This window comes from Psilocybe cubensis, chromosome 13 (genome assembly GCF_017499595.1).
Source record: "Psilocybe cubensis strain MGC-MH-2018 chromosome 13, whole genome shotgun sequence".
Lineage (NCBI taxonomy): Eukaryota > Fungi > Basidiomycota > Agaricomycetes > Agaricales > Agrocybaceae > Psilocybe > Psilocybe cubensis.
The window spans coordinates 379898-396734 of NC_063011.1; the positions used below are offsets into that span (position 1 = coordinate 379898).

Genomic DNA, 16837 nt, shown 5'->3' on the forward strand with positions numbered 1-16837 from the left:
ATTTTTTTACCATTGAAGCTCAATGATCGGCGGGTTATGTAAGCTTTTGTAATTCAAACGACTTGCCATTCTTGCCATGCGGGACCGGCAACGAACACCTTGCTTGGCACATTCACGAATCCCAGGCCTTACAAGACGCGACATTGATGTATTTTACTTCTCTGTAACCAACACCACAACGCCTTTCACAACCGGCATGCCTAGCATGCGCCTCACGATCCTTCACTTGATCACTTTCTTTTCTTTCTTCACCAGCTCCTTTGCACAAACGGCGTACGCAAACGATTTCGTGGACCCTGATTACATTTTGGCAAAAACCTACGGCAATCACACGTATCTCGCTCGGACAACCGCCGTTTCATGGGCCAAAACTCTAGCTGCGAAGGGACCTTGGTGTGAGTCGTGCTTTTCTTTCAGTTACATGAATCCAGGAAGGTGAACATTCCATAGCTGTTATAAACAAGGCTGCCACCCCGCCTTCAGGGGATAAGCATGATTTCATGAGTTGGGCGCCATAGTAAGGCGTGTCATTTTTAGTGCAGTATAAATAAGCTGAACACAAGCTCGTTACCCTTTTAGCTGGTGGCCAGACTGTTCGAATGCGGGAAATACAACCGCATTGACTCCTGAGCAAAGTGTGTAGACCATTGCGCGTCGCTTCCCCAAGTATATACTGACATGTACAATCAGTTTGGGTGACATGCACTTATGTCAATAAGGATGGACAATTCAACCCTGATGTTCGCCTTGTGAACAATGTCGGCGACTTCCAAGACTTTGCAGAGGCGTCCTTTTATAACGCGATTGCATGGGCGATGGATGTTGACGATAAAGCTACATTTGAGGCAAACGTCGGTGAGCTCGCTGGGACTAGCAGACGCACTATGTCAAATTCTGACTCGTTTCAGTCAAATTCATCAGCGCATGGTTCCTCGATCCGGCCACGGCAATGAACCCGAACCTGAACTTTGCGCAAATGCAGCGCGGACCAACAGGGCAAGTGGGAAGTCGTACTGGAGTATTGTGAGTCCAGTTTATGTATCCTACCTTTCACCTGTATGAAATGGATATGCAGGGATCTCAAAGCCATGGCAAAAGTGGCGTCGGCAGTGTTACTTCTTCGCAAAGGGAAAAGTACCGCATGGACGGCAGATATTGACAATCAGTTCATTGAATGGTCACGGAAATATATAACGTGGCTTGAGAACTCCGACCTCGCTATCAAAGAGAGGGAGTCGAAGAAGTAATGTTCTCTCATCCGTTTTGCTTGACGTTCTATCTCATATGCTTGGATAGTAATCATGGATCCTTCTACTACAACCAATTGGCTGCTATGAAGCTGATTGTAAATGATGCTGCTGGTGCGAAGGCAGCAACGGACGATTATTTCAAAGGGATCTACCTGGATCAGATTTCGGCGACTGGAGAACAGGTAAATTTTAACTGAATTGACCATCAAATGCTTATTAATTGTCCGGCTTAGCCGTTGGAAGCAGCGCGTACTCGCCCGTATCACTATAGAGCCTACAACCTTGCTGCTATGATCGTGAGTCGTCTATCTAACTCTTACGTCCTGTTCATCGTTAACTATTACTTAGACCAACGCAAGATTGGCCAAGTACGCCGATCCATCTTCGACAGTATGGAATACGACAACCACAGCGGGTGCCACAATTAAGACTGCTTTAGATTTCGCAATGACCCTTCCTGCATCAACCAGCGGCGAAACCAGCTACACTGAAGAGCTCTATCCTGACGTAGCCGCAGTTGCTTCCGTGTACGGCGACCCGGATGGAAAATATCTGGCTTTTTTGAAGAAGGGTGATCCTAAATTCATTGCTCAACCTTACATTGTGTGGAATCAACCATTCGCCGAACAAGAAACGGGTGGTCTGCCTCCTACCAACACTGGGAAGGGCAATTCGGGTCCCTCCACTCCCAAGCCTAAAAGCGGCAGCAACTCTTCAGCTGACGCGACGAGTGACGCTATAAGTCATGTCTCCTCATCCTGGATTATTACTTTCATTACCTGCGCGTTAGCGCTGGCAGTTGGGATTTCTGGTAATTTTTGATGGCACACTAGCATCTCGCCATAATCCTGTCCTGTATGTTTTGTAACGTATGTAGACGTTTATTTCGCCATGTAATATGATCATACATACCCATTCTGTATCAAATAAATTGCCTAACAATCACAGCTTCTGGCTTCGAGTCAATGTAGACTTAAATAGTTCCATAGGCGCCCATGCACCGGAGCCCATCATTCATGCTGAGGCATTCATAATGGCGTAAAACGTTATATTTTTCCAGGCGTGTAACACTTAGCTGTTCTTGCCTACGTGCCGCTCTCCTTCACAGATATCGACCCTTTACTGGAGTTGTTTCAGAGCCATGTGGGACAATATTTTGAAGGAGGAATTCAAACAGAGCGCCCTTTGGCTATACGTAAGTCCCAAAGGTCCTATGCTTTTTCTCCTTGTGGTACTGCCCGGGTTTCAGTAAGCATAACGCGTCAAGAACTAAATTTCCCTCACTGTACCCAATATCAAAGCGGGAGTCGGCATCTGAAAAGAGTAATACATTCGTAGCCTAATAATTCTTTAATAATCCTCGTATGTACATAGGAGATGTCGATCTTTGACCTTGTAACAAGGTGCTGTGGACTGCGGCGCGGCATCTCCGGTCATTGACAAAACGGCAGTATGATCAGTATGTGTTGATCGTTAAAGCAAGGCTACAACATGGCTCTCCTTCTGTACGGGGGCCGCTTCATAAAGTTGTTTGAGTTATCGCTGAATCATAATGTCCGCTAGGCTTAGTGGTAAAAGGTTTCTAATCCGATTCTTCAGTCAGACAGCTGACATACTAGCAATTCACTTGATTTAATGCAATAGAGAATTGAGTTCATTATACTTACGACTTTGCTCGGCAGCTGAGATACTCATGCTAATTGCATCAATACAGTAGATATTGTAGAAATTTCCGAATACAATACTCTCAAGTTGTATATCTCCCAGCGCTAAGCCCAAGGGTAAACTGGATCTGGAAGACGATAATACGCAAGTAGTATCTGACGCGACATTAACAAAATTGAAGGGGATCTTGGCGATTTGTGTGAGCTCACAGGGTTTTAAAGCGCCGAATTTTTCACCTAAGTTGCACAAAGTTGCACAATTGTGCGAAAGCGGTCTAGGCTCCCGATCTGAAGTCACCTTTGTACTCATGGAGCTTGAAGGTGAAAGTGAAGACGGCCAAAAAGGCTCAGCAGTCTGGAAGTGCCTTCACATACCATCTTTGCCAACTCAGGTCCGAACCGCGTAAAAGATGGGTATCATCGTAAATTTGTAGATCGTCTGGGATGGAAAACAAAGGATGAATGTACCAATCCAAATGGTCATGTATCTATCTATTCTTTCTTTTCGCTTGCGAGTCGCGACAATTGTTTTCTCACCCTATTTCCAATCTAATGACCCAGAGCCCTTGAAGTGTGATGATATCTAGTGAGTAATTAAGACAAATACACGCGTACCTCATAAGGCGGCCTCATTGATGACTCAATTATGTGGAGCATCCTTCATTATCATTTACTACAAGTCATCTGTTACTTTCTAGAAATGATTCCTCTTGGATCTATTAGTAACTAATAAACAGTGAAGAGGTAGAATAAATTGTCCGTAGTTTGTGATAATCATTGACAGCATGCGAGCTCAGAACTGTCACTGCTTACTTATTGGAAAGGTTAGATAGAGTGAACAGCCCTTTAGTTTGTAAGAATCAGTAAGAAATGTGTATCGAAGAGTTACAGGGTTTGCCAAGGTATTGCGGGACCTTTAAAGTGAGCAAAGCGGCGTTCTGTTGCCTGACATGGGAGAACAGGGACAACGACAGGAGACGATAATAAGTGATGGAACTTGGATGGAACAAACGTTGGCCTAACGGCGATAGTCGTGTTAAGTTGGTGTAAAGTCAGCAACCGTTCTTCGGTGCGGTTGGTGCCTAGTTTGTGGTCACGCGTGATGCACGGTCGGCCGGTCAAGGGCGGCAATTTTGACACTCCGACTCAGGCTCCTCGACCTTGTAACTTGTCTACAACCTCCATATTCCGCTGCACATACCTGGCTTAGAAACGATCAGTACTGTCAACTCTGCTACTGCGGTCATGAAGGCTCCGCTCGTTACGTTGATGCCACGATTGGCCAAGCCTTTTCGGAAGCATAGTCGCCTTTCGGTCATCCTGAATGTCAAGGGCTCTGGGCTTGAAGCAGCATGTGCCGGAAGTCCAGTACTTGCGAGAGACGATATGCAGATCCTTGGTTGCACGACAGAATTCGAAACCTCAATGTGACTCAATGAAATTGTGAGAGTGTTTTGTTATACGTTTTCAGTTCTTCAGTTTATATTATCATGGTTCTCTCGCAGTCAAAATCTTCGTCAACAAAGTAATCTGGACTACTAGTCAATTCGACAGTAAATTAATACAATACAACACTTTGGTTACAACACTTGACATTAACTTTGAAGGTTTCATCAACATAACAAAGCGAAGGAAGATGACTATCACGGACCGAAATCAATTAAGTGTTGGGGTGGGAGGAGTGGTTGGCTGGGCTTCAGTGATGCTCGGGCTTTGACTAATGAAAGAGAGCTAGGTAAGCAGGTTACCTTTGCATCAACTTTGCACTCACGTCCAGACGACAGTGGATGTGCGCTCAACTAAGAACGGAGATTGGTCGATGACTGTATGATAGACCCTCTTCGCCGTCAGAACAGTCGGTTCCGCCTTGAAAATAACAAAGGTAAGTCCATGTCATATCTCAGGAAGAAGTGTTCTACTTACTGCGTAAACCGTGACAAGCGGAGTGAGAAATAGGAGGATGTGCTTAAGCTGCATGATGAAAGATGGGACGGGGCAGTAAGGGAAACAAATTGGCTAGGTCTGGGTGTTTATATTGGATTGGAACTCGGTTCTTACGATTTTGAATCGAATCTAGTTTTATCCCCTGAATCGGGATCCCGCGACGTCGGGGGGAGAACCCTTCAATGCGTCGTCCTAAAGTGGTGGTAATCCCCAGAGGATGACCTGACGATGAGATGTTCCTGGACAGTTTAAGAGAACATGGAGATGGGGCTCGTTACTCATCATCATCAGGAGGTACGCTTTCATTTTCATACGCGTAAATGTCTCCTGAAACTTTCTCACAAAGGAACAAACCCAATTGATGAATAAAATATTGTCCGGATCCGGTTCTTTGACGTCTTGGTTCAAGGCTATAGGCGTCCGTTTTGAGGCCAAATGGGCAAGCCAGGTCTGATATAAAAGAGGCACTGTGTTTCGCGATTAGATTTTGGTTGTACCCTAAACCATCTCTCCAAAACTCCTATGCGTGCAACTTATACTTTTATTGGGATTGTGTACGCCGTGGGCGCCCATGCCTTCATAGGTCCTTCCGCCAATGTATACGTCGGAAACAAAGTTATTTCTCCCGACGGTTTCAGTCGCTCGTGTGTTCATTGTGATATATGTCCATTGTCTCTCGAGGGCTAAGGTCTGTTTCAGCGCCGTATTGGCAGGAGCTTCCGCCAGTTCCCTTACGTTCCCGGGACCAGCTATACGTGCTTACAGGGCAAGCACCTAGCACCTCGTATCGCGTTGGCACCCACCCCTTACTGACTGTATAAACCCTCTAGGGTGGCAACCTGAATTTGAATGTTATCAACCAACTGTCCGATACCAGTATGCTCACTAGCACCAGCATTGTATGTTATATCTTCCTATATCTCAAGAAAACATTCGAACTGAAACCTTGATTCAGCATTGGCATGGATTTTTCCAAGCAGGCAGCAGTTGGGCAGATGGGCCTGTCGGAGTTACACAATGCCCTATAACGCCTAACCATTCCTTCCTTTACCAGTTTTCTACCGCTAATCAGGCGGGAACCTTTTGGTATCACTCTCACTACTGTACGTCTCTGATACCTCCGTTCGTCATTTTAGCTTACGAATGACTATAGCGACACAATACTGTGATGGCCTTCGTGGAGCTATGGTAGTATATGACCTTAGAAATGAGCCACATAGGTCGCTGTGGGTATCACTTTGCTTTTTAGCTGTGGTATCACTTTGACTAATTATAAACTGAACAGCTATGATTTTGACGATGGTATGACAGCGTCGATCCTCATCATCTATTTTGACATGACAACTTACCCGTTTGTATATTTCAGAGTCTACTATCATTACCCTGGCAGACTGGTAAATAGGCTGTTTAAACCCTTTAATATACGCAAGGTGATGTTCTAACTGGAATGTTTTCCCATATAGGTATCATACCCCTGCGCCCATTGCTGGTTTAGTCCCTACGCCTGACGCCACCTTGATCAACGGAAAAGGCCGCTATGCTGGCGGTCCCACCGTTCCTCTCTCGGTGATCAGGGTTCTTCCCGGTGTCCGATATCGATTCCGCTTGGTGTCACTCTCTTGCGACCCCAACTATACTTTCTCTATTGATGGTCATTCTTTGGTCAGTGCCGTGTTGTCTTTTATATACACTGGCGGCTAACGACACATGGCTGCAGACTATCATTGAGGTCGATTCAGAAAGTGTCCAACCCCTGGTGGTAGATGAGATCCAGATTTTCGCCGGCCAGCGTTATTCCTTCATTTTGCGCACTAACCAACCAATCAATAATTACTGGATTCGTGCAAACCCAAATATCGGTACTCAGGGCTTTGCTGGTGGTCTAAACTCTGCTATTCTCCGCTATTGGGGGGCGCCTAACATTGACCCGACCACAACTTCATCCGTCAGTGCACCATTGGTCGAAACAAACCTTCATCCATACAGCAACCCCGCTGCACCCGGAGTTCCCACCGTTGGTGCTGCTGACGTTAACCTCAACCTCAACATCGTCTTCGACTTTGCATCTCTGAAGTTCCAGGTCAATGGCGCTCCCTTCTCAGAAGCCACCGTGCCCGTTTTGCTCCAAATTCTCAGCGGTGCTACCACTCCTGGAAGTCTTCTTCCGGCGGGCTCTGTTTACGAGCTCCCTCCTAATAAGGTCATTGAAATCTCCATGCCAGGAGGATCGATCGGTAGTCCGGTGAGCTCTATTGGCTTCAAGCTGGTTTCAATGCTGACGTGTGTAATGTATACAGCATCCCATTCATTTACACGGAGTGAGATTCTTTCCCTTCTGTCTCTTTCCAGCAACTGTGACACTGACAATACAACCCCTTGATAGCACAACTTTGCGGTAGTGCGAAGCGCTGGAAGCTCTGTGTATAACTACGCTAATCCTGTCAGACGTGACGTTGTCAGTCTCGGCTCCTCGACAAATGACAATGTCACGATCCGGTTCCAGACTGATAACAGCGGCCCATGGATTATGCACTGGTATGTTTGTTGCTTAGTTCATGCGTGGGCTTCTCTTATTTTTTCATTAAAGCCACATCGATTGGCATCTTGAGATGTAAGCTTCCTTTTCTACGAGTTCCAAGCCAGATTTTGATCATATTCCAACAGAGGGCTCGCAGTGGTCTTTGCAGAGGATATCCCCGGGATTGCAGCTAGCAGCCAGCCAGGTCAGTTTCTGGTAGAAATTCTAAGGTGTACAAGGTGTACTAAAGCACTCTGCAGCTGCCTGGGATCAACTATGCCCAGCGTTTGAGGCAAACCATTAGGCTTAAGGCGAAAGAAAGGACAATATATCTATATGGATGTTTATTTACAAGAAAGAAAATCATTTGTATTCTACAAGATACTTCTGATTGTACTCCGACATATGTGTTGCACATGGTGCCCAAGTCAGTACCACTATCATCTGATGCACGTAGATGGTATCACATACCAACGCGAACCGCCGGAGGTTTAAATTAATTTCGAAGAATTTCTTGTTTAAATTAAGGCAAACACATTGATATAAATAATATCGCTATAATTCTAGAGCAAGATATTTATCGCTGTAGGGTACTATCCAGGTGCAAATCAAGACCGAATGAGTATCTTTCGACCTTTTGATCAACTCCAGGCTACGTACATAGGACCAGTGCACCTCTTTATGAATGACTTTGTTGAGCAACGGCACTTGATCATATCACCACTAATTGATTGATTTACGTTGCTCAGATCTACCCAACAATGGAACCCCCGTCGTGTTAATATACACCCTGTGATATGAAATAGCTCTGCGACAAGGAAGTGGAATCCGAACAAACGTGCCGCCGCACATCCCATCCATTGACCCGATCAGTATTCAATATATCATAAATTCCGCATGATATTCGACAGTGCATTCGACAGTAACGACAGGATTTAAAATCGGAAACCCGTCCATTATGCATTTCGCAAATACTTCTTGCCACTGACAGATCCGCTTGTGCTGATTGAGAGTTAATGGGGTATAAGAGTCCCGCCCCATGAAAATATGCGGACAGATATTCAGCTTTTTTATCCCCTGGTAGATCCTTGAGGACAAAAGCTCGTCTAGTGGTCCAACACCTATGAATTTTAGAAAGAGATACAGGCTCTCGAGTTGTGGCGAGAAACCGTAAACAGGAAAGCCTATGAGGAGGTCAACTTGGATGGTCTCGAGTGACGCGTGCGGTACCGATAATTGCTGCGCTTCCAAGAGGGCAAAAACCATTGCAAAGGGGTTCCCTTCATTGAAGACTTTAAATTTGAAATGTAGCGTTTTGAGTTGGTTGAGATTTGTGATGTCAAAAAGCAAGAGTTCTGCTGTAGGAGTGTAAGCACGGGTTGAAGAAGATCTTAAAAATAAACTCAAGCATTATTGGTACTGTTTGAATGCAGAGATATTCTAGCTTGGGCGTATGGGCAAGGAGTTCTTGTATACACACGGGGGGTTGTGACACTAACATAGGATTGATTTGGATACTGAGGGACGTGAGTTGAGAAAATGCTTGCCCTATGATAATAGGTGTAAGCGTAGTGATCCCGATCATTTGCAGGAGCTCGTAGTAGCTGATAGTTTTGGCGTCAAATTTGAGCAATCGGAGCTGGATAGGTGCGGTTGATTCAGCTGTATAAGGTTGGTTGGGATTATCGATAAGGATGTTTCCAAATACCAGACTCTTGATATTTGAACCGTGAAAGAGGTCTCCAGGGATATCACAAATATTGTAGATCCGTATTTCATAAAGAAAGGAATGTCTAAGCAGATCAACGAGTTGTTCCCGGATATTCTCTCCCAAGGATCCCCATGGGACTGATACATAGTCCATAAAGTCAAGCGAAAGCGCATACTTCGTTTCTTGGTTATGCGGTGGGAGTCTATACAAATGTGCGAGTATCAAATCCAAAAATCCATCTTGAAGAAAGGTTGTATGGGGCCCTTGGAGTGATCTAGACATTGTTCTGACAGTGAAAGAGGTGATGAAAGTGTGCACCCCAGGTAGAGTTTTCAATTGCAGTCCAGACCTGACAAGAGCGGAAAGTTCTCGTATTCTCCTGGTCTCCCAAACAAATGAGGAGCTTTCGGTGTCGAAATTAAGAGACGAAAATCGTAGTCTGTTGGCCGATCTTCGACATTCACGCGAAAGGAGTGCGATCGATGAGATCAGTTTTGAATTTGAACTTTCATCAGCTTTCAATAAAGTTGCGTCGACTATGGTATTCACGATTTCAATTGGAAGTCGGATTGGATCCAAGTTCTGAATGTGAAGTTCCGAGTTTACTGTCATGGTGGTGTCGCAGAAAGCTTGCAAATCCAAAAATTCACATAATATCGTAAACAACAACACCTAAAGTTGTTCCCACGCAACCACAGACCACAGGTTTTGCGTTCACCATTGATGGAAGGATGAAACTCGACAATAAAAAATCTGTAGATTTCTCGTTTGATGTTGTTAACCAGGACCCGGGAAGCTCCCCTAGAGGTCTGTCCGCTTTTTTGCCCGATTTTGGCCCTCAAATCCGCATTGTTTTGGGCCTCAAATCCGCAAAAGCGGACAATGATATTTACTAATTTAGACCTTCCCAATTGGGAAATTTTTTCTCCCTGCGGGGCATGAAAATCGATTCCGGCCTCGGATAATGCCGGAATCACGCTTTTAAATGTTTTACTGGCAAAATGCCATTGTTGGTGCCTAATTGGACCCAAAAAAGCTCTTTCAGGGCACGGTTTCCCATGGAAGACGTGATAGAAATTTTTCGAAAAAATCTTGTCCAATTGGCCCTAAAATCCGCAAAAAGCGGACAATGCTTGGGTCAAAATGCCCTCAAATCCGCCAAAAGTAGGACAATGATTTGGCCAAATTTTGGCCCTCAAATCCGCAAAAAGCGGACAGACCTCTAGGGGAGCTTCCCGGGTCCTTGTTAACCACACTGTAGATACTGCCCAGGTTATTGCTCACAATAGCGACGACGAAATATTCATATCCACCGTACCTCAGCTAGGTCCGTCACGCGATTTCTACAGATCAGCTAGTGAGAAACGGTTTTGAAACCTAAGCCTTGATACCAAGGTGTCTTTATTTGAGAGATTAAAAAATAGGATCTCAGACCTCGCTGTGATGATCAACCCTGCAGAGTGCAAAAGGCACACTACCAGGAATTCTTACATTCGTCACATCATTTTCCCTCTGTATAGCGGCCAAGACTATCACCCACGGGCAATATAAAAAAATTTCTAGACAGCGGATTGCTGGAGGTGATAATTCAGTGTTTGTTTGGCATTTGTCAACGAAACATTGTTTTTAGATTGACCTGGTCGATAAACAAACTCGAATGTCTCCGCACTTAATACACAGTTCACCAGCCAAAGACAAGAAATGCGGGCGGAGATCGGAGACCAAATCACAAATCTGGAGGCTCTTACAACAAAATACACAAATGCCAAAGCACTGGTAACATAGATTGCAAAAACAAAGAGGCTAAGACGAACATACAAAGAAGATACACTACTACGAGATTTGGAAGAAGTAGAGGATTAGAGTAGAGGGAACAAACACACAAAGCGGTCGGAAGGACTGCGAAGACAAAAGGAGATTGAGGAGAAGGAATATACTAGAAGGGAAGGAACTGCCTAAAGGAGGCGCCGGAGGCCGGAGGTGCTGGGCCAAACACTGGCAGCCCGGGGAAAGGGCTGGGTCTAGAGGGGGGACGAGAGGACCCTCCAAGACGCAGGAACAGGCCAATAAAAGCAACTACGGGCTCAGGAAGCCTATAGGTAGATTAGCAATACTACGCCAAGGGAGGGGTCCTCCCCTCAGAGGCGCTAACATAAAACAAAACAAAAAAAAAACACAGTTCAGCAATTTCCTGGAGGTCTTTGGGATCCAACCTGTCCTCCCGGAATGCACAGCTTATTTGACACGGCTTCATTCACGAGGTACGGATTCTTAAAATTCATGATATATGGCAATTATTTGAGTATAAGTCATGATGTCGAACCTTTAGTTGAACTTAAATAAAACAATAAAACAACATGTAAAGCAATGGCTGTTTGGCCTTGCTGTCAAGTAAGGCTCCCAGTTGCGCCACCACGGTCAATTCGGCATGACTTGCTTTTCATGATTTCATTCCATTTTCTTTTCGTCTCATCCCTCAGCTCCCTAATTCAGATCATTATGCTCATTTGTTAGAATGGCTCTGAATTAAAGGTAGGTTGAGATCCCTGAAAATATGACAATGTTTCTTCCTCTACTCCTGGAAAGCATTACGTACACGTGCCAGATAGTCATAATGACATTCTTTTCTGGAAGCTTTGGTATGTCTGTTGTTACACGGTATACAATCGTATTCGATAGAGCAAAGACTTTGCGACTTCATTCAAAGAAAGCCAGCGCCACGAGGAGTCAACCGCAGGTTGACGACGAGTGGCACTGGCCAATAGCATATTTTCTGTCCTTTTCAGTAGCAGCAAAATTTTACACCATGATGCTCTCTGTTTGATTCTGCCAGTTCAAGAAATGAGTTGAATTGCTGTGTTAGCACTTAAGTTTGAAAATGCACAATTAAATGGTGATAATTAGTTAAAAGCCCATAAGGACCAATAAGGCCCATTCGCGTCAGCGAATCCTAGTGTTCAACTTACAGCAGTCGTCACCCGCAGTGTTGCTAGTCTGGGGGTTCGTCTGTTCCTGAAATAGGGGTGTGAACCGGCTTCACCTCGGCATCTTCGGAGCCGGGAAACAGTGCTGGGGCTTTGTCAGCTGATGTGATGTTATCAAACCTCCCATGCCCCTTCCAGCTTGAAGCAGCAGCACATTGCACAGTCAGGCAGAAAGCCCAGGGGTCTACGTTTAGTCACTTGGTCGACCATTTACGTTTCTGGGTTTTTGTGGACCCTTACCTTTCTTTTCCTTTCGTCGGTGTGCTTGTAGTGCTAGGGCCGGCCGACGGAGCAACTGTACTCTTCCGTTCGAGTTTGTATTTGTACCTGGAGATTGTGTCATTGACGTTGACCAGGCCTCTTAGACGTTGTACCATTACCATTCTCTCCGACCCTCCGACCATACACATATACTCGCATATATACGCACATCTCGCCTCCGACAACGACGACAGACACGACACGATTCGCCCACAGAACCCACGATAGCACACCGTTTACTTGGATAGACAACGATTAGACCTGAGGGGAGAGTAGAAGAGAAGAGCTGAATAAGAACCATGGCGAACAACGCGCCAGTACAGGCTTTCAAGCGCCCCACTGCTGGGGCGGCTACAGGGGCGGCGGCACCACCGAAGCAGTTCGAGGACGACGCGCGGCCGTATATCATTGTGGATGATATTGGAAAGGGAAGCTTTGCGACGGTGTATAAGGGCTATCACCAGGTGCGTGTCGTCGATCTCTCATTGTCTGCCAGCTAACTCTAACCTTCGGGTTGGATTCGCTCAGGACACGAGGCAGACGGTCGCGATTAAACAAGTGAAGCGGGACAATTTGACGACGAAACTATTCGAGAACCTTCAAAGCGAAATTCAGATACTCAAGTCCCTTTCGCATAGGCATATCACGAAGCTGATAGACATTGTGGTAAGCTCCCTTCCTACACCTGGACAAACAGCAGAAACAGCAGTCTAAACGCCATCCCCTGGATTCCCCTCGCACGCAGCGCGCAGAGAAACATATTTACCTCATTATGGAATACTGCGCTGGTGGGGATTTGACCAACTACATCAAGAAGCGCGGGCGCGTCGAGGGTCTGGAGTATGTGCCCGCGCCGGGTGCCGCGCTGCAGTATTATCCGCACCCACGAACAGGCGGTCTCGATGAGGTTGCGGTGCGCTGCTTCCTACGGCAGCTAGGGCGGGCGCTTAAGTTTCTGAGGCATAGGAATTTGATTCATAGGGATATCAAACCGCAGGTGGGTGGTTCGTTTGTTTTTGTCGTTTTCTTGTTTTGGCTTGTCCGTTACCCTTTTCGGCTTCACCCTTTGGCACCACTCACCACTGCACTTAAACCACAACCACCACTACCTTTTTCGCTTTGGAATTGGACCAAGCCGACGCGAATCATGTCAGGCAGGGAATCAACCCAAAGCAAACCTCCCTTTTTGCACTCCTTACCTTCCATCCAACTCCATGTTCAAAACGAACCAGTTCGCATCTTCTGCTCCCATCCTTGCCTTCGCTTCATTCACTTCTTTGCTGTCATCCCTGCCTTCGCTTCATTTGATTCTTCGTACTTTTCATTCTAACTAATTTTCATAGAACCTCCTATTAAACCCAGCCTCCCCCGAGGAACTCGCGCGGGGCCACCCGCTCGGCGTGCCAATTCTCAAAGTTGCAGACTTTGGTTTTGCAAGAAGCTTGCCGGAAGCCATGTTAGCTGAGACGCTTTGCGGTAGTCCGTAAGTCCGTTCACTTTCTGACCTATACGTCTATCTTATCTTTTTTGTGGACAGCCTCTACATGGCCCCCGAAATTTTGCGGTACGAGAAATACGACGCTCGGGCGGACCTGTGGTCCGTCGGTGCCGTGCTGTATGAAATGAGTGTCGGCCGCGCGCCATTCAGAGCACAGAACCACATCGAGCTGCTGCGCAAGATCGAGAGCTCTAAGGGCGTCAAGTTTCCGGACGAGGATGCTTCCGACAAAGACCACAAGGAACGGGGAAGTAAAGAGAGAGAAGGAGGGAAAGACAGGGGCGGCAGCGCGGACCTACCTGTGCCAGAGGATATCAAGGCGCTCATCCGCAAGTTGTTGCAGAGGAATCCGGTCGAACGGGCAAGCTATGAAGAGTTCTTTGGTAGTCGGGCGATGGTGCGGAGCAAGTTTCCGAGGCCACAGCAAGCGGTGGGCGTGGATGCATCGGCTTCTTTGGGTGCTAGTAAGTGCTCATCTGGCGTGTATGGAGACGGTGAATCTGACTTGGAAACATTGTAGGTAATGGCCAGAGCCAACACGCATGGCCGAGCGGGCGTCCACCGACGCCCGAGCACCACCGCATTATCCCGCCAGAGGTTCTCGACATGAACGCCCTGATCCCACCGAGCCAGATCAACTTCCGACAACACCGAACCATCGGTGCAGCGGGCGGCGTGGGTGCTTTAGATGTGGGCGTCGAGGTACATCCTAGCAATGGTGCCCGCGCAGGAGCTGGCCTGGTTATCAGAGACGCATCGCCTTTATCTGGTTTGACGACAGGGAATGGGAATGGTAAGAAGAAAGCATGGGCGGGGACTGTGTTAGGCCCTGGTGCTGGTGCAGGTGCCCGACGGCTGGACATGGAACTGGAGAGCTCGTATATCCCGGGCGAAAGCGAGGAAGACGGGAATCTACGGCGGGAATACGTCCTTGTGGGGGATAAACGCGCGGTAGAGGTATTTAAGACTGTTGATGGTGTGTCTCGTTTTCTGATTATTGCCTACGACTTCTGGCTCTGACGGAGCACAATGCAGAAATATCGTCCGCGCAACCCCCTCCTCGGAGACCACTACATGACCGGCGCGCGCAGACGTTCGACAAGGACTACAATGCCCAAAATCTTGCGGGCCCATCATCTGCTACTCCCTCGCCGTCCAACCCATCGCATTTCCCACAACCTTCCTATGCAACTAATGCTGCCGCCTCGCCCCTCTCTCCAATTACGAACACCACAACAGTGATGCCTATACCTACCACTTCCACACCTACGACCCACTCACCCATGACGTTTCCTCCGCCGCCCGCTGTGCTCGCTGGCACACCAATTTCACCGATCGCCCCGCCACTCTCGAGTTCGCCCTCGCGCGCGGCGACGAACGCGCTGAACCGCGCCCTGAGCATCGCGAGCAAGAAGCTGTTTGGTCATGGGCATGGGCATTCCGCGAGCACGGGCACGAGCAGCCCGGGGGCTGGACCCAGTGGGACAAGTAACGGTACTGCTGGGCCCAGTGGGAGTGGGAACGGGAAGCACCGCGCGTCGCCTTCGCTGGATAGCGGTGCACCGACTCCTGGAGGCTATTTTAGCAATAGCGCTCAGTCGTCACCGCGCCGGATGAATGGTGGGGCTGTCCCGCTGCCTGGTGACGATGCAGATGCTGCTCGCGGTGTGGGCACTGGAGGTGGTGGTGTAGGAGGGCCAGGGGAAGTGGCCGTGACAGAGAGGGACCCGATGGAGGAGGAACTTCTGGCGTCGCTGGAAGAGCTGGCGCAGAAGACGGATGTGCTGACGCGTTGGGCGGATCAGATGTACGAGTATGTCAAGGCGATTCCACAGAGTACGTTCTTCCCCTATCTTTCTTTTCTTGTATTGACTATCTATCGGATAGAACCTCTCCCGGACCCATCTAAATTCACGCAACGCGAAGGAGAACCAGACAAGCACGCGCGTCGGCGGAAACACGCGGACATGGAGGCAGAGTTCAACGCTGTCACATGTGTCGCGGTGTACATGCTCCTCATGTCCTTTTCGCAAAAGGGCATTGACAAACTGCGCAACTTCCAGGAACACATGAGTATGCGTTTCCCAGAGGGCGACTTTGTGGTCAGTGAGGGGTTTGGTGAAGGTGTGTGTCTTGGGGGCGTTGGGTGTGAGGGAATGGTGCTGATTTTTTTAAATAGCGCTCAATTGGTTCAGAGAACATTTTATCAAGTGTAATGAGCGTGCGGAGCTTGTGAAAACGTGGCTACCTGTCACTTACGATGGACCAAAGAGCTACCTCGATCAGCTGGTTTACGACCGTGCGCTTATTCTCGTGCGTATCTCTTGTCATATTTTCTGTAATTTCGCTCATGTTTGTTCCTTTTGTTCATATATACTCTGTGCTCTCGACATGTAGAGCCGGACAGCTGCTAGGAAAGAACTACTCGACCAGATGACGACCCCGGACGAATGCGAAAAGCTATACGAGGAGTCGCTGTGGTGCTTGTATGCGCTGCAGGACAATCTTTTGCAGAGCGGAAATCCATTTATGGACGAGGATCGCGAGACGATAGCTACTTGTCGGTCCCTTTCATGTTGTTCTGTTTTGACTGGTTTGATAATTGATAACAATTTAGGGATCAAGCGGACGAAGCTGCGCCTCGTGCGGTGTCGTGCTCGTATGGCGATGAACCACCACGACAGGGTAAACGATGCGCGTGCGGACCATAATCTTGCGGATGTGATGCGTATCCCGGCGCCGTGGGATGCGAAGCCGACACCCAAGGGCAGTCCGTTGCACGTTAATACAACGCTGTCGTGATTATCTTTTTCTCTTCTTTTTACTGGTTGTGTGTTTTCTTTATCTGTGTTCTGTTTTTTGATTTCGGTTCTCATTCCTCCGGTCTTGTACTTTATCACGATAGATGTCTTGTTTTGCCCCGCCTCGTTAGAGGCAAGGTGGAACATCGTCACTGCTACTTACTTGCCTCGTTCCTCTTCTTTCATTTTTCATCCCCTATTACCCC

At 47.5% G+C, this 16837-nt stretch overlaps 5 protein-coding genes across 5 annotated transcripts; 3 read left to right on the top strand and 2 right to left on the bottom strand.

Annotated features, from left to right (window-relative positions):
- Positions 1-196: 196 nt before the first annotated feature.
- JR316_0012850 (uncharacterized protein) lies at positions 197-2292 on the top strand (the record flags this gene model as incomplete). The annotated part of the gene is made up of 10 exons (XM_047898469.1): positions 197-395; positions 451-517; positions 580-635; positions 691-855; positions 909-1023; positions 1076-1243; positions 1297-1432; positions 1484-1546; positions 1599-2061; positions 2240-2292. The coding sequence occupies 10 exons, from the start codon at positions 197-199 to the stop codon at positions 2290-2292; spliced, it is 1485 nt and encodes a 494-aa protein (XP_047742017.1).
- A 2278-nt stretch (positions 2293-4570) lies between these two features.
- Positions 4571-4891, bottom strand: JR316_0012851 (uncharacterized protein; the record flags this gene model as incomplete). Its single annotated transcript, XM_047898470.1, has 3 exons — positions 4571-4631; positions 4686-4780; positions 4838-4891. The coding sequence occupies 3 exons, from the start codon at positions 4889-4891 to the stop codon at positions 4571-4573; spliced, it is 210 nt and encodes a 69-aa protein (XP_047742018.1).
- Positions 4892-5736: 845 nt separating this feature from the next.
- On the top strand, positions 5737-7680 carry JR316_0012852 (Acyl-coenzyme A oxidase 2; the record flags this gene model as incomplete). The annotated part of the gene is made up of 12 exons (XM_047898471.1): positions 5737-5757; positions 5814-5961; positions 6012-6084; positions 6144-6160; positions 6225-6252; positions 6322-6520; positions 6576-7100; positions 7156-7176; positions 7242-7393; positions 7446-7469; positions 7523-7581; positions 7637-7680. The coding sequence occupies 12 exons, from the start codon at positions 5737-5739 to the stop codon at positions 7678-7680; spliced, it is 1311 nt and encodes a 436-aa protein (XP_047742019.1).
- Positions 7681-8715: 1035 nt separating this feature from the next.
- On the bottom strand, positions 8716-9699 carry JR316_0012853 (uncharacterized protein; the record flags this gene model as incomplete). The annotated part of the gene is made up of 2 exons (XM_047898472.1): positions 8716-9289; positions 9437-9699. The coding sequence occupies 2 exons, from the start codon at positions 9697-9699 to the stop codon at positions 8716-8718; spliced, it is 837 nt and encodes a 278-aa protein (XP_047742020.1).
- Positions 9700-12631: 2932 nt separating this feature from the next.
- Positions 12632-16632, top strand: JR316_0012854 (Serine/threonine-protein kinase ATG1; the record flags this gene model as incomplete). Its single annotated transcript, XM_047898473.1, has 11 exons — positions 12632-12796; positions 12861-12998; positions 13078-13329; positions 13676-13815; positions 13870-14294; positions 14351-14806; positions 14866-15666; positions 15718-15954; positions 16010-16143; positions 16228-16390; positions 16448-16632. The coding sequence occupies 11 exons, from the start codon at positions 12632-12634 to the stop codon at positions 16630-16632; spliced, it is 3096 nt and encodes a 1031-aa protein (XP_047742021.1).
- Positions 16633-16837: the final 205 nt, after the last annotated feature.